The 17835-nt window shown below is 42.3% G+C and overlaps 1 protein-coding gene and 1 long non-coding RNA gene across 2 annotated transcripts; one reads left to right on the top strand and one right to left on the bottom strand.

Moving 5' to 3' along the window:
* Positions 1-5159: 5159 nt before the first annotated feature.
* On the top strand, positions 5160-16949 carry NUP43 (nucleoporin 43). The gene is given in 11 exon segments (XM_032683830.1): positions 5160-5249; positions 5251-5280; positions 5649-5771; positions 6035-6112; positions 7025-7066; positions 7068-7165; positions 7167-7201; positions 10458-10593; positions 11504-11655; positions 14514-14636; positions 15864-16949. Coding segments are annotated over 11 exon segments (1122 nt in total). The 3' UTR covers positions 16079-16949.
* On the bottom strand, positions 8640-17817 carry LOC116784846. The gene is made up of 2 exons (XR_004356267.1): positions 17202-17817; positions 8640-11418 (listed from the first exon to the last, which is right to left on the bottom strand). It is a non-coding gene; the product is annotated as an uncharacterized LOC116784846 (long non-coding RNA).
* Positions 17818-17835: the final 18 nt, after the last annotated feature.

Raw genomic sequence — 17835 nt, 5'->3', positions numbered from 1 at the left:
CTGCATTTGTGCTGCCTTCTGTTCTCTGCAAATGGGCTTCCACGTGCCCCAGGAATGCAATTTACAGGACTTCCTCTCTTAACCAGGTGCATCAGCGCAGGTATGTCATCTGCCTGGTACCAGACGGCACGGTTTTCAGTTCTTGGCTTTTGAAACATGAGAGTAGCGATACATAACTATGAATAGACAGGGCCTAAATTGTATAAATACTAGAGAAAATGAGATATCATCCAGCAGGTATAATTTCAAGTATTATATTGTTTCTTAAAAGCATTTCTGATACAAGGACACACAGCCTAACATACCACCGTGGGAGACACATATAACATCTGTGAGAGAGCCCATACTGGCTGGGAGGGGTGAACCTGTTCCAGCTCCACACAACACATATATTTCATCCAATCATTGCTGGTTCAGGTGAAGAAAATGAGGTGAAGGTGGGAATCTGCTTCCCTAGCTCACAGTCAGTCCACAGCAAATCTGGCAGTTGCTCAATGCATACACCAGAGCCCATCCATAGTCTTCCCAGATGTTTCCCATCTGGTTTCTTTAATCTTGGAGACAGATCCACTGCTGTGTTCTGTATTCTCCATCTAGCTTCTCCTAAGCATGATCCAACAACTGCTCTACAGTCTGTGAGAGGCTTCCAGCCTGCCCTAGAATATAAAAGGTCTCCCTGTTACATCCAGTGGGCTGGGAGGAAAGAAGCTGTGGAGTTAGAGGAATTCCCAAAGGGCAGCAAGTACAGAGAACAGAGAGACATTGTAAAAGCACATGCAGAGAAATACTTAATTGTTTGAAATGCAAAAGACACTTTCTGCTGTCAGATGCAAGCAAACTGCATTGCTCTCACATAGAGAGGTTGTTGGCAAGAAACTAGCTGGCCCATGTTTAAAAGCATTCCAAGGATACTTACCCCCCTTGGGAGACCAGAAACACTAGAGAAACCATTTACATATAAACTGACACCACTTACTAGGACCAGCCTGAATTAGGGTTAGGCTTGTCACAGAGCACCAAGAAAGAGCCCGTCTTTATCTCTTAGGAACCTGCAGACTTGCCCAGTTGCTTTCTGACTGAAGGTACCCATTGGCCATCTCTTGGTTATGTTGTTGACAGAACTATTCAGAGAATTAAAACAAGTGTGGGCCTTCCTTAGCAATATCTGGAGTGTCTTGGATGAATACCAGGCATGTGTGAAGGAACAGCATTGGCTGGGCGGGTTTCCAGGAGCTCTAAAATAAGCCAAGTTGCCTGAAAGGGCCCTGGGAAATTAACATGCACCAGTAGTGGCAGGATGCACCCATTTATGCAGTAAAACAAACATGAGTGTCTCTAACTCTTTCTAGTGTTATAATCCCAGGCCATTAATCAATTTTTTTAAACTTATTAGGAGCACATCCATTGAGATGAAACTAAAAGGAATATAGGCACTCTACACTAGAGTATAATACAAGCAGAAATTTAAAATTTTTTTTTATCATTATTCACGTGGAACCTCTCCATTTGCTCTGACACTCAGTATTTCTGTATCCTACTCCCCCTCACTTGTCCAGATCAATGTGAGCACCTTGGTCCCTGGATGCCCACTGTCAGCTGCAGGCACCTCCCTCTTCCACAGGTACAGCCATCTCCTAGATTCTCCAGGGAGCTGCTGCATGGATGCTTCTCTTAGGAAGAGGCAGAGGAATGCTAGCAGCCAGAGTGGGCCATCACTTGATTGTTCTGACATGAAGATCCCACTAACTGTAAGCATGTTGGCTCTTTCTCATTCACCCACATCTCAATCCGCTGGCTGTACTTACACAGGGTTATATATAAACCCCTCCAGCTGCTATTTCTGTTTTCCCTCCCACCTCATGAACCCATTAGAATTTTTTTAATTCTTTGAATTTAAAAAGAATTTGAAAAGTTGGTCATCACTGTCTGATCCCATCTGCTTCTGCATATATATACCAGAAGCAGAAATTTCCCTGTGAAATGTTCCTGCTGACATTTCCGCAGTTATGTCCCAAACCCACACTAATTGGCTTCTACACCTACATTTACTCCTCTCACTGCTTCCATTCTGTTTTTTAATTTAATGGCTCTCCTTCATCTCATTTCTTTTCCTGTAAGCTCAAGCCAGTTTGGTGAGTACCTTCATTTTGTATTACCATTTCAGCAGTTTACATTATTTTCCCAGCTCTGCACTCAAAGAGGAGTGAGAAAGACGTAGTCACATCAGTGACTTTCCACATTAGGAAGCAGCAGATCTGGGACCCCTCCATGAAGGAAGGTAAGCCTTCCTTCATGGAGAAGGTGAGCCAGGGATGACAACACTACACAGCAGGACACCATTCCACAGTGTTTGAGCGAGGCAAACAGTGCAGGGCTGGGGACAGTAATGGTTTTGCCATCAAGCAAAATGACAATCAGGCCCCAAAGTCAAGCCAGTCAGCAAGTCTGGGCAACATGGCTGGGCACAGGCCCTCCTGCAAACACCAGCTCAGGCCAAGAGCAGGGTGCCCCAGAACCCGTGGGAGCCCAGCTGAGGGCCAGTGAGGCTTATGATGCACTCAGGGCCCTCTGCTGTTACATCTGCTCTGCAGGACCTTGCATAGCAACTGAATTCATTCAGGGGACTGAACTGGGCAAAACTCCAGGAATTCTTACTAGCTGTAAATATTGTTTTGGCATCTCCAAACAACTTTCTTTAAATATTGTTCAATGATAATTGGAGGAAAGCAGATTATCAGCAAATCGAGGTCAGAATTAGCTTTATCCTGCCCTAGTACAACCACTGATCTAGTGAGTGCCTTTGTTCTTCGGCCTCCTAACCTCTGCCAGAGAGGTAGGCATGCTTTCAGAGTTTTCTTCCCTTTCACTTACTCTCCTAGCTTTAGCCATATTTAAGGATAATCCACAGATGCTCTTTGTTGTCTCAGCTAATATGTTTGGATCCAATTACAAGAGTCAGCTTCATCTAGACTTAACATTCTTTTTGAAAACCTCAGAAATATTAGATGAGGCATATTTTCTCCTGGTGTTTATGTCCTCCTTTTTATGTTTATTTAAATCTGCTATTACACTGAAACAGTGCAATAACACAGGGCACATCTTTCATAGTGATCAAGCATAGAGAATATATTTAAAGGTTTACAGAGCAGCCCTAAATCCATCACTCACTTCCATCATATATGGTGCCAACATTTTCTTAAAAAAATGTAAGGTGGGGAAGAAAAACTGTGACTCTTTTTTTTCCTCTAAGTTAAAATAAGCCTCTGTGTCCAACCTATTCTCCTTAATACTTCACAAATGCTTTTGAACAAGCATCCTGAGCAAAAAAAAGAAAGCATCCAAAACCACAAGATAAAATATACGCACAGAAATCACAAAGAAACCAACAATAATATTTGCCTAATAAAACTTTTTGATAATCCCAAAGTGTTATCTCTTCAGCTTTTAGCTATCTGGTCTGTAGCTGTATTCTGAGGCTGCCTATGATGTTTCTCACAAGTGTACAAAAATTAGCTGAAAATACCCTGTGAGTTGACACTGATTTGCAGAATTGCTGCTATCAGCTTAATACAGGGTGCCAGAGGTATTTGCTACTGTAGAATAATAATGCTACTGCCATGTGCAACAAAGCTGTTTTAAGGCTTGCAGTATGGTAGACTACAATAGAATCCAGCTTTTTGAATGTTGGTGTTGGATTCTGCTGTACGTAAATATGGGAAAAAAAGTTAATCTCAACTGAAAGTTCAAATGATGCATGAAGCATATAAAATATCATTCATTTGGTATCACATCTGAGGGATTACAAAACAGCATAGCAGACTCGATGAAGAACTCAAGAATGCTGTATAGAAGAATCTGACAGATTGCCTTAGCAGGCAAACTGCAATAACACAGGTGAAACTTTGTCCAAGCCTCTGCTAAGTCCACCTGATAGAACCTCTGAGAGCTGGCAGCATTAGCAGCATCAAGAAAAAATGCAGCAGAAAATCAGATTGTAAAAGTGCTTATGAGAAAGTCCCTTACTGCAGTGCAGTGGCTGGACAAATAATTCTCATCCTCTGAAATGACAACTGTGAAGATAGCTATGTCAGCCTTTAGTTCATTTTACACTAACCTCTGAACCTTTTATTGCATAGTTGTTTAGGTCTCAAGTGAATACTAGAAAGGAAGTACCTGTGTCCTCCCATTTGATTTAACATGCTATTTGGTAAAAAAAAAAATACTGTATTTATTTCTGTACAGGTAGAAATTTGTCAGAGGAATGAGTGTGTCACTTGGACATATTATCATGGTTTAACCCCAGCCAGCAAATAAGTACCAGGCAGTACTTGGTCACATATACACCCCACCCCAGCCTCCAAGGTGGGACAAGGACAACTGGAATAAAACAAAGGTAAAACTCAACCCATAGGTTGAGTTAATAATAATTTATCTCTTAGTAACATTAATAATTGAAATAAAACAAGATTAAATAACCCATCCCTGGACAGCAATTGGTCCCTCATGGCCAACTCTCCCCAGTTTCTATACTGAGAGTAATGTTCCATGATATGGAATATCCCTTTAGCCAGTTCAGGTCAATTGTCCTGGCCGTGCTCCCTCCCAGCTTCTCGTGCACCTGCTCATTGGCAGAGCATGGACCGAGAAGTCCTTGACTTGGGGTAAGCACGACTAAAACAACAGTCTGTTATCCACATCATTCTTATACTAATCTGAAACACAGCGCTGTACCAGCGATCAGGAGGAAAATTAACTCTATCCCAGCCGAAACTAGGAGATATTTAAAAGCAAATCGGACCAGAGATGCTTAATTGCTGTCCAAGTCACTTATTTTGAGAAACGGAAGCTGGTGCACGTCATGCAAAGGTGACACAGATACATAACACGTTGGGGGCCGCCGGCCCAGCCGAGCAGACAGGGAGCACATTCACTCCTTCCTCGATTTCCTCCTCTGCGGGCCGGATTCTGCAGACGCCGCCGGGGCGATACGCTCAGCTGTGGCAACTCCCCCAGCACGGCCATCCCGGCCCCTTCCCTCCCGCGCGCGCCCCCGCGCACCCTCCGCGCCCCCGCCTGTCCCTCCGCGCTCGCCGTCGCGCCGCAGCCAATGAGGGCGCGCGGCGCGGGGCGGGCGGGAGCAGCGCGCGGCGGGCGCGGCCATGGAGGACGTGAGCGCCAAGTTCGTGTCGCAGAAGATCAGCCGGACGCGCTGGCGGCCCCCGCCCGCCGCCTCCCTACAGCCTCCCGACGGTCTTCGCTACCGGGTCCTGGGACAACGAGGTACCGCCCGGGCGGGCCCGGAGGCGCGGCGCGACCTTCCCGCCGGGGCGCGGGGCTGGCGGCGGGGGCACCTCACGCCGCCTCTGTGCCCTGCGCCTCCGCCGCTGGGCCGGGGCCGCCGTGAGCGCTTCCCGGCCCGGCGGTCCCGCCCTTCGCCGGGCTGTGCCGTGGTCGTGTCTCTGAGGAGGTGGAGGGGCCGCCTCGCCGCCCGGCAGCTTATCCCGCCGGGCGAGCGCTTTCCTCCGGCCGGCGGCGGCTTCGTCAGGAGCGGTGCTCAGCCGCCAGCTTGGCGCTTTCCCTGGCTGAGGCGTAGTGTTGGATACTTTCGAAAGTATTTTCGGGTAAAGTGGTGGGTCCTTTCCGTACAGGATAACAGGATCTCCTTTTGGTCTGCGGACGACCTTGGAAATGTGGGCCTCAATGGTGAATATCATGGAGAACCTCACCTGCTGTGTGATATCCAGCACAACGGTGATGTTATGGACATGCAGGTAAAATAGCAGTGTTGAATAGATCTGTGTTTTTTAAGGGCTTGTTACTTAGGAGAAGTTAAGTGAGAGTGAGCTGTCAAAATGCTGAGATTGGCCAAAAAAACTCCTACAAATAAAAAGGGCAAAAGCCAGCCGCTGTGGCTTTGTGGGGTTGTTTTGTTTTATTTTTCCTTCTATCTACCAGTAATTTAGGTTACTCAAAAATCAAAATTATCATCTTAGTATTAACATTGACTAATAGCATACTTACTATCTCTCTTTAGTTTTTGGATCAAGAGAGAATCGTTGTTGCCTCATCAACAGGAACCGTAAACTATATTCCGTCATCATCAAAATACCAGGTATGTAACATGCATTGGCTTTAAGATGCTATTCTGTGTAATACAGCTCACTTTGATCTCAGCATAAGAAACATCTGCCTACCAAAATCAGTTATTTTAATAAGTGTGTTAGAATAAGCTTTAACTTTATACATACAAGGAAAGAAAAAAGCATTTTACACACATGCTACATAAAGTAGATTCCAGGGCAAGACTGGGGTATCTTGTAGTGTACAATCTGTAACCAAACAGTCCATTCACTGCAAACATACTTTAAGAGATTAGATTGTTTTGGGGGAGTGGGTATTATGGACTTGTACCTGCCTTGTTAGAGTTTTTGCATTCTTGAAGTAAATGACTTGTGTTGAATTTCTTCTCACGAGTGTCATGTGAGGGAAGATATGCAAACTCTGTAGTCTTTTTGCTTTGATTATAAATCACTGAAAACAAACACTAATTACTTTTCTTATGTATTCTTAATGACACAATAAGACAGATGTCTGTTAATAGGTTGGTGTGGTACCTAAAATAAACTGAGTTCTTTGCCATCAAATCTAAATGTGACCTTGTATTTTGTAAAGGTTTCAGGTCTTTTCCCTTGTCCTGCGGAAAGATTGAAGGCATCAGCCTAGTCAAAGACATTTTACAGTTCATAAATAGTGTTCTCTCTAATTTCTAGGTCATGTGAAAATGGTGGTTCAGAGAAGAGATAAATAATGTTTCATGGAAGGGTTGTGTGCTTGAGAGTTGACGAAAATTTAGATCTCTTGATTCCTTTTTGTATCATGGCTAGGCTTTGCGAACGAGGGTTCTTATTCCTGTGAGGTGGTATGGCTTTTATGGAGCTTGTTTCTGGTTTCATGAGTAGTCTGGAAGCTTTGTTCTACAAGGTCATTATTTAACAGCATAATTTCATGTCTGGTTACTACTTAGACATTATCTGCCAACCACCGGTGGGAGAGAGCCCATTATCACCGTGGATCACGACACATCTTGTGGTGGAGCAGCATGTACTGGAGTCGTCTGCAACAACCCAGAAATTGTCACTGTTGGAGAAGATGGTAGAATAAATCTCTCAGAGCGACCAAAAAGATGCAGTAAGAACTATAGGTATGTCAAATAACTGTTCAAATTACTACAGTTCGGAGGGCTTTGTTTGTTTTCAGCTTCTCAAATGATAACCAAAAAAAAAAAGAAAAAAGTCAACTGATAATTGATTTCAGTACTCCAAGCTGAATGCGTTTGCTCCAGACTATTGCAGTATCCCTACAGACTTTAATACTTGAACATATTTCAGATTATTTCTATATTTATTCAAGTATATGTAAGTTAATGTTTTAGCTGATGGAGAAGCTTCAAGGGCCAACGTTCTCTGTAGGTTTCTGTTTCACCTAGAATTGTTAAATGCTATACCAGTATATATGAAGCACAGCTAGGTTTCAAGAGGTATTGTCTCCCAAGTTCTTCATAACTGAGGCCATGGAAATGGTCACTTCAATTCACTATTTCTATTAATATTAACCCTTGTGGTGTCCATATACTAAATATCTATTTGTCTGTGTCTAACGGAACAGCAAGAACCAGAAACCCACTGTTTGTACCCTCCTTTTCTGCCAAATATGGGTGATAATACCAAGGGATAATTTTCTCTCTTGGTGAAAAGCTCCGTATTCCCTAGAGTAATAGATTATGTGATGAAGCAAGGTGTCAAAACTTGGTTATTCCCAGCTCTTCTACCATGCTAGAATAGTGAAAACAGAATACAAGTTTGGGAGCATCTGCCGGAAATTGAACTTAAAAGCAGAAGAAGTAATTAAAGGATGGTAACACGTGTTTGATAGTGGCATTGCTAAACCAAAACTTTATTTCTGAAGGTCCAGTTTGATACACCCCTTTCTTCTTCTTAAGCAAAACCTGTCCTCCAGTGGATAAAGGAATTTACACAGTGATAAAGCCAACTAAGGAAGGAAGTACTTTGGGATTTCTGGGCAGAGAGTGTACTTGTGTGTCCATGGCTGTACATACACACACAAGATAAATCCTATTAATTGCATACAGCCCTTTACTGAAGTTCCTTGCGAATTTCTGTAGAAAACCTTTCTATATTAAAAAAAAAAGTAGCAAGGCATGAGCCAGATTTTATTATCAGGTACACACAAAACACAGTAACAGTCTCAGGGGAGACCTTATCACTCTCTACAACCACCTGAAAGGAGGTTGTTGCCAGGTGAGGGTCAGCCTCTTCTCTCAAGCAGTTGGTGACATGACAAGAGGACATAGTTTAAAGCTCTGCCAGGGGAGGTTCAGGTTGGACATCGGGAAGAATTTCTTCACAGGAAATATTGGAACAGGCTGGCCAGGGAGGTGATGGAGTCACCATCCTTGGAAGCATTCAGGAAATGACTGGACATGGCACTCAGTGCCATGGTCTCATTAATATGGTGGTGTTTGGTCAAAAGTTGAACTCGATGATCTTAGAGGTCTTTTCCAACCTTAATGACTCTGTGATTCGTGATTCTATGATTTTTTGAGGGGCAGGGACATTAACTAATTTAAAAGGATTATTTTATTGGAAAATTTTTACATATACACAGATACCAACACAGAGTGTTCTGGTACAAGTTTAATAGAGTAGAATGTTTTGTGAATTCTCATGCAGCAAATGTCAAAAACCCCAAAATTATTTTTCTCTGGGTAATTTCTTGGATGCTTACATACCGATTTAATAATGTGCTGGATACAAGTTGCTAGTTTTATTGGTGCTCACTTCATAGTGCTACTTGAAAATGTTTGCTTTGTAGTGATAGCTTCATCTGTTAGCATAACACTATGATAGCATAGTGTTATGCTGCAGGAAAGACTGCATTTAGATTTGCTGGCACGTAAGCATTTAAGAAATCAGACGTGAGTTAACTGAGAAATGTCCTTTTGAAAATGGGTAGGGTAAATTAGGAATGGTACATAAGTAAGTCTGTCATACTGATGACCCTGTAAATGAACTTATGTGGAGTTAGGTGGAAAGGACATGCATAAATTATGTACTATGGATGGTTTTACAATAAAAGTTGGAGAGGGGAGAGAGAACATCTTGGCAGATGCTCTCAGGTTCTTCAGGATGGAGTTCTACGGTATAAGCAATCTTTCATACTGGTTCCCAACTCCATGACACCTTGACATTTCACAGGCACTGAGCTGATAGAACTCTTGTACCTCATTCAGTATATGGAAAGGAATACCTTGGTATTTTTGTTATTGTTTAATGGATTTAAGAGTATAATACAAAATTGATACATTTGTAGTCAATTATGGTAGGAAAAAAATCTCCAAAGTTAGAGAGTCTGTAAAAATCTTTTGGAGCCATAAAAATGTATCGTTAATCACTTAGTATTACTCTGTCATAAAATTTTAAATCCTTTAGAACTTCACTGTTCAGTAATCTAACATTTGTTTTTAAAAGTGTTTTGGTGAGGGTTTTTTTTCTTCCCCTCAGTTTTCATTTAAATAGAAGGCAGAAAAGTCATTCAAGTATCTGTAATTAGGCAACTATCTTATTTAGAAAGATAATAATTCACTTATGTTTTCTTTTTGTATGGGCTTACACAAAGAATTTTAAAATATTTGAGGTGAAAGTAGACTTAACAATGTTACCCTATCATAATCAAGATGAGAAGTTTCTATATAGTAACAGAAAAAAGTAAAAGAAAATGGTGTCTACATTTTCTCCTAAGGCCTCAAAAGTTTCACCTCAATGCTGTGAATTGTTTAACATTTTAAATTACTCTGACCAAAAGAAGCTCTGGAGAAAAGGACCTGAAAAAAAAGAGCTTTGCCATTTAGTTATTAACAAGCACTGATTTAACAAACTCTGATTTAACTTGATATCACATTGACAGTTCTTGGAAAAGGTCTAAAAGTTGGTGAATTAAGTGTTTCTGTATACAACTGCTTAATGTTCCCAGTCGGAGTACTGTTCCTTGTGTTCAGAAGAACTCCATTATAAAAAAGCTCCATAGTTGCCTCCCGTCAGTAGGTGCCAGGCATATAAAGAAAACTGTTGAAAACCATAAACTTGGCTGAATTGATTCCTCTTGAAGGAACTGCAAAAAGAAATCTTATGGATCAACAAGTAGTTCTCTAAGCACCAAACCTAATCAACACAGCTTCTTACAGATTTGTCTCAGTAGTGTTTGATATAGGAAGCAAGGGCTCCTTTTTCAAAGGCTATTTGGAGATACTGATCTGTCTCTCATGCTGAAAATGCAGAGGTTGTAAGCGTTTCTGTTTTCTATAAAGAGGTATTTTGTTGTAATTAAGGGAAGATTAGCATTCCATAGGTTTATCTGAATGCTTTTCTCATCTCTTGCAGACAATGCAGACAGCAGTACGCTCCATGCAGTGACCTTCCTTCGCACAACTGAGATCTTGACAGTAAATTCAATTGGACAGTTAAAAATATGGGATCTCAGACAGCAAAGAAATGAGCCATCTCAAATATTTTCTTTGTAAGACCTCCACTTTTTTACATATTTACTGAGAAGCATGTCTACTTTATATAATCTGATGTAAATCTTTCCTGATAGCGTCCTAACAATAGGATGATATATCACTGATTTTTTAGAAGGATTTTAACTTCTTTGGTATTTAAATAATCAAAAGCAGACTGCTTAATGGCCGAACCACTGTTGTGACTAAGCACTGTGTTTAGGTGGTCTGTTTTATGATTTAATTCTTGAAGGACTATTGCACCTGTACACTTGCTCTTTTTTAAGAAAAAAAATTCCAACTCTCAACCCAAAACTCTTTCCCTATTTATATATATACACTTTACATCTGCTTTTCTCCACAGGCCTAATATAAGGTTTCTGGCATTTGGAATGTATTTGAATGGTAACTTTGTGCCTTATAAGATACTGGTGAGAAAACAAAGTGAGCTAGATTTAAATCCTGTTGTTGTCTGTGTAATAATTCCCATTGCTGTTAATAGGCTGTGGTTTAGGTAAGTGGTTTTGTTAGTGCCCAGTCTCCCTTGGTAACTCTTAGTATATGTTGAAACTGTAATTATAACATGCATTTCACAGTAATCTTATGGTAGGTATACGTAGAGTATTATGTGTATGCAAGGCGCCCTCACTCCTGTAAATCTGTCAGATGCCATGTAGATGTCTGTGCACCGTAGGGCACAGAATCTGATGCTCATCCGATTGTAGCTTCATGTTCTTGCCATACCTCTGGTTTCCAGTAGATGTCATGTGGCTTCAGCCTGTGGTGATCAGATGCTACAGGAATTGAAGCTGCAATGGATACCTGTACCTCACTTGTCTACACTCCTAGGGATTAAGAAGGAGAAAACAGAAACTAAATAAAGAATTCATGTTTGGGTTATTTGGTTGTTTTGGTTTTTTCTCTTTGCAGGGCAGGTGACAGAGTTCCACTGCACTGTGTGGACAGGCATCCCAATCAGCAGCATATTGTGGCCACAGGGGGCCAGGATGGGATGCTGAGCATATGGGACATCAGGCAGGGTACTATGCCAGTGTCCCTGCTAAATGCTCATGAAGCAGAAAGTAAGTACCTGAAATGGAGGGGGGAGAAGAAGGTGTTATTTTAGAGAAGTTTCTATTTTCTGTAAAAGGTAAGCTGTTGTAACTATGGTAGAAAACAATCACATAGTTGCCTCTTCATAGAATCATAGAATGGTTTGGGTTGGAAGAGACTTTAGGATCATCTAGTTTGAACCCACCTGCCATGGGCAGGGTCACCTCCCACTAGACCAGGCTGCTCCAAGTCCCATCCAGCCTGGCCTTGAACACTTGCCGGCATCCACAACTTTTTTGAGCGATCTGTTCCAGCTCACTTTTTCTCACCACCCTCACAGTAAAGAATTTCTTCCCAATACCCACTCTAAGCCTGCCCTCTGGCAGTTAAAAGCCATTCCCCCTTGTCCCATCACTACATGGCTTTGTTAAAAGTCCCTCTCAACTCTCTTGTAAACTACCTTTAGGTACTGGAAGACTGCTGTAAGGTCTTCCAGAGCCTTCTCTTCTCCAGGCTCAAAAACCCCAACTCTCTCAGCCTGTCTTCATAGGAGAGGTGTTCCACCCCTCTGACTGTCTTTGTGGTCCTCCTCTGGACTCGGTCCAACAGATCCATGTCCTTCTTATGTTGGGGGCCCCAGAGCTGGATGCAGCTCTCCAGGTGGGGTCTCATGAGGGCAGAGTAGAGGGGGAGAATCACTTCCTTTGACCTGCTGGCCACACTGCTTTTGGCTCAGCCTAGGATACGTTTGGCTTTCTGGGCTGCAAGCAGCCATTGCTGGCTCATGTGCAGCCTCTCATCCACCAACACCCCCAAGTCCTTCTCCCCTGGTCTGCTATCAATGTGTTCATACCCCAGCCTGTATTCATACTCGGGGTTGCCCCGACCCAGGTGTAGCATCTTGCATTTGGCCTTGTACTTCATGAGATTCCCATGGGCCCACTTCTCAAGCTTGTCCAGGTCCCTCTGGATGGCATCCTGTCCTTCAGGTGTGTCAGCTGCACCACTTAGTTTGGTGTCATCTGCAGACTTGCTGAGGGGTGCACTCAATTCCTTTGTCTATGTCATTGATGAAGATATTAAATAACACTCATGCCAGTATGGACCTCCATGGGACACAGTTTGTCACTGATGTCCATCTGGATGCAGAGCTGTTAACCACTGGTCTCTGGATGTGAGTGTCCAACCAATTCCTCATCCACTAAACAGTCTACCTAATCTCTCCAATTTAGAAGGATGTGGGAGATTGTGTGAAAGGCCTTACACAGAAGTCCAGATAAATGACATCTGTAGCCTTTCCCTTGTCCACTGATTCAGTGGACACTAGGACACAGGGCACTGGGTTGGTCAGGCAGGAGACCTGCCCTTGGTGAAGCTGTGCTGGCTGTCTTGAATCACCTCTCTGTCCTCCACATGATTTAGCACAGCTCCTAGAAGGACCTAGAATGTTTTTCCCAGGCACAGAGCTGAGGCTGACAGGTCAGTTGTTCTCAGGGTCCTCCTTTCTACCCTTTTTAAACATGGGTTTGTACCCATCTTTACCTTTTTCCAGTCACCTGGGACTTCACCTGACTGTCATGACTTTTCAAATATCATGAAGAGTGGCTTAGCAACTACATCAGCCAATTCCCTCAGGACTCTGGGATGCATCTCATCAGGTCTCATAGATTTATGTACGTTCAGGTACCTTAGGTGGTCACAAAACTGAGCTTCTCTTACAGGAGGAGGCACTTTGCTCCCTCAGACCCTAACTTGCAGTCCACTCACTTGAGAGGTGTGGGAAGAGAGGTTGCCATTAAAAACTAAGGCAAAAATGTTACCAAGTATGTCAGCCTTTTCTTTATCTGTTGTTACCAGTTTGCCAGCATTGTTTATCAGGGGGGAACATCTCTGATCTTCCTTTTCTGGCTGACATACCTGTAGAAGGCATTCCTTTTATTCTTTTCATCCCTTGCCAGGTTCAGTTCCAGCTTCCCCTTGGCCTTCCTCACCCTATCCCTACATAACCTTCACCTCTATACTCTTCCCAGGATACCTACTACTACTCAATGTGTTTTCACCCAGTTGGCTTCCTTCTCTGTATGTGAGACTGTTCTTATCTAAAAGCCAACTCTATCTAAATTAAAACTAGACTTGCTAAGCAATTCTTTAATGAGCCCTTAAATGCATTTGATGAGAATGATTGTTTCTAGCAGGATAGGTGTATAAAGAGTCGTAGAAATTGATGCTGTGTTATGCACATAGAGTAAACCAAGAATGCAGATGCTAACAAACTTGAAAACATGAGGAAGAAGGGGAAACTCAAGATAGTACACATCTATTTGGTGCCTCTACAATGCTGAAACAGCTCACTTTCCTAGTAACTTTACACAAAAAAAGATAGCAATTCATTTTATGCGGAAAATATCTTTTCTTGATGCTACAATCGTATTAAATGAGTAAAAATATTTCTTGATGTTAAGTTTTACTCATTTAAATGTGTTTTCCACAGTTGTGGTATCTAGAAACAAAATAACATGCTGGGAAGGAATGTGTGCTGCATGCAGATTTAAACTTAATAGTAGGGAAGATGGCATCAGATGGTATACAGAATGCCTGAATTCAGATATGACTTTAACCTTTAGCAATTTTTGCAATACTGAAAATGCCAGAAAGTAAGGGGGTTTTCCCCCAGCCCTCCTACCACCCCTCTCCCAGGGGAGGGAAAACTGCAGTATATAACTAAGCATGGGGCTTTGGGTCTCCTACCCACACACACTTAAGAATGGAAGGTTTTGATGGGGGCATGGGTTCTTGAAAGTGCATGTCCACATCCAAAGTGCAGTGATTGAAGTACTTGATACTTGTTCTGAAGTGGTTCTGACAGGGTTCTGTTTGATACTTCCAGTGTGGGAAGTTCACTTCCATCCCTCCAACCCTGATCACTTATTTACATGTTCTGAAGATGGATCACTTTGGCACTGGGATTCTTCCACAAATGTATCTGAAAAACCATCTTTTCTTCATCAAGGTAAGGACATTTGAAGTCCATCTGCATTGAATTTGTCAGTGTTCATGACAGTCAGTGTTCTTACATGACCCAATTAATAACACAATTCTAATACAGAATAATAAAACCTAGTTTCTTAGAAAGCAAGCAGTGATAGGCACTTCAGGAAAACTACTTAAAAGGCTAACAGTTGTGTGAGGGTTTTTTGTGGTCTGGTTTTGGTTTTCTTAATGTGCACTCTTACCAATGTGTGAAAGGGCACATCTATGATTTCAAAGAGAGATTGTGTTCACTTAAAAATCATCTGAATGTAAAAAGACACAGAGGCAGTCTCAATGACATTTCTGTCTCTGAGGGAGATACACAAAGTTAGAATACCACAAAATTGATATGTTAATGAGATAGTAGAATTAGGATTTACAATTCAAGGTCATAATTTCATTCAATTCCAATGAATGAAACTGGATCCTTTTGCATTATGGCAGGATTTTAAAGTTATGATACTGACTTAATACAAACATTTCACATTATAATCACAAAGACTGCTAAGTGTTTGTCACTTCAGACTGTAAACAGTGGGGAAACTTTCAGATGTCATCTGCTGACTTTGGCCTCAAAGTTAAGTTTTATATATGGAAGAGATAGGATTACTGATTTCAAGTTGCACTCTGCATGTTTTCAGGTATATGAAATATAAACCCTTTAGCATCACTTCAGACACCTGTTAATTTTATGCTGAATGACAGTTCTCAAACTGTGATACTTCAGTTTAAATGTAAAATATTACATGGAAAAATTTCAAAGTCAAATACAGGTATGTCAATTGCTGCAGAGTAAATAGGGAGGAGGGACAGTAGGGAATAAGTGTTATTGAAGCAAAGCTGAAACCCCCAATAATAGCAAGACACTGTATAAACAGACTTCTGTTCTTGCTTTAGTTTCTAGCTGGAAAAACTTGCAGGTACTTACACTGGTGAGATGAGTTCATAGCTGTTGTGATGTATTTGTCTGAACTGAGGTCACAGCTGGTACTAGGTTTCTGTAATTAAGTACTTGATTTTTTTAAGCTATTTTTTCCTTCATTTACCAAAGAAATGACATCTGATAACTAATCTGAAAACTGACTTAAATGCAAAATTATATTCCTATTATGTCTGTCCCATATCTACTATGTGTCTTCAAATTCTGAGAATATATAAACAAAACTGAAACTTTTTTTCCCCTTTCTTCCCCCTTTCCTTCTTTCAGGAGGAAGAAGTACTACCTATCTTTCCCACAATACCATTAACCAGTCTGTAGTAAGTGCCTGGCTAAGCAACGATCCTACCAAAGACCGCATGGAAATCACCAACTTAATTCCAAATCAGACTTTGTCTGTGAATAGCTTAGATGTTTTAGGACCATGCCTAGTATATGGTACTGACGCAGAGGCTATTTATGTGAACAGACAACTTTTTGCATGAAATGACTGCAGTATCCCGTTGAAGTACTGATCAACTTGAACTACTGGGAAATGTCAGGTTCACTGTTATTGCTACTCGTTAGTCTGTTACTGGCGGGTGGGGGAGAGACCTAGAGCTTGGTCCTGGTACTGCAGAAGAAATGTGAGGTACCTCAGATTCTGACAGCTGTCACTCGCTATTCATACTCTGGGATGGGTAACTGAGCAAGCTTACATGCCATTTCTTCCCTGCTGCCTGTTTGGATAAGGAGGAAAGTATCACTACGGCAAGGTCTTTGCTGTAAAGTTATGTCTGGAATACCACACGCATAAAAACTGAAGAAAAGGTAAACCCTGGATTTTTATTTTTCCCTGTAAAGATATTTTTCAAGTATTATTTCTAAAGCAAAACTATGGGGTTCTTTGAAATTCTTTTTATGTCACCTGAGAGGCATGGGGGTTTTTTTAAGCAGAGGGGTTTTTTTATATATTTAGGGGAACATAACTTTTAATGTTAGTTCATGAGAACTGGAAGGAAAACTGTTAAAGCTATGAAATCTGAAAGGTTCTGTAAGAATCTAAGCATTCTAGCAACATTGTTTTGCATTATATACAGCTTTATTGTGGGTGCTGCATGTTAAAACCTGATAATGCACCAGTAAATTTACCAACTGAAAAGTGGTTTTTATAATTAAGAGGTCATATTTGACAGATGTGTTGGCTGTGTTTTCAGGTGTAAGAATAAGACTTTCTAAACTTGAGACATAGTCTTTGTCAAAATTTCATGTCTGGTCTGTTGAAATCTTGGAAAATTTCAATTTTATGATTAGCATTGTACCTACCTTTTGTTACAAAGAACCCTTTCTCTTTTTAATAAAAAGTTTTGCACAAGAGTAGTGGTCTGAGTTACTAAATTAATTCAAACAGGTGTGCTTGCACTCATCTTTGGAGAAAGGTAAATAACTAACTCACTTGGACTGATCCTGGGTATGCAATCTGGAGGATGGACAGAAACCTCAAGATTTGGGCAGCAACAGGTTACTTACAAGGTTTTATGTGGTATTTTTTCACCATAACCACTTCAGAGTGTATTTTACTTCACATCTGCAAGAATGGCCTTGGTCTGCTGTGCAAGAACACCTTACCTGATCCGAATTCCTTGTGTCTGGCTTCAGGAGCTGGGTGACAGGGCTGTCCTTCCTTCATCGGGCAACGTACGAACTTGCCAACGGGCTCGTTAGAGCAGCTTAAATTTTGCTTCTCGGTTTGTTTGAAATGCAAAAGATGGAAATTAAATGGATGAAATGGAAAGAAACGGTCGAGATGCGACTCTGAGTGATAACGGTGGGTGTTCCTTCCTGTCGGTCCGTAACGAGGCCATCGTTCGGGCAGTAGCTGGATCGGGAGGCTCGTCAAGAGCTTTTTCACCCCCAGGAGGAGATCGGGATTTGTCCATCGAGCTCGGCACTGCCACGGGAGCAACAAGCATTGCCTGAAGCCCGGCAGCGGCGGGGGTGCGTGTGTGCGTGTACTGTGCGTGGCTGCGCCGAGCGGGCTCGCAGGGGTTACAGGCGCTGCCGCTCCCCGCCGGGGCGGGCGGGAGCCGCCGCAGCTCCATCCGGGAGCGGCAGGAGCCGCGCGAGGCAGGCCGGGATCTGCCCATATCCGGGCGGCTCCGCGGCGGGGACACCGACAAAATGGCGGCGCCGAAGTGAGCGGCCCGAGGCGGCGGCGGGCGCTGGCGGAGGCACCGAGCGGGCGCTGCGGCATCGCCGAGGG

Source organism: Chiroxiphia lanceolata, chromosome 3, assembly GCF_009829145.1.
Source record: "Chiroxiphia lanceolata isolate bChiLan1 chromosome 3, bChiLan1.pri, whole genome shotgun sequence".
Taxonomy (NCBI): Eukaryota; Metazoa; Chordata; class Aves; order Passeriformes; family Pipridae; genus Chiroxiphia; species Chiroxiphia lanceolata.
The sequence above is the reverse complement of the archived record's forward strand: the minus strand, read 5'-3'. Positions and strand labels throughout refer to the sequence as shown.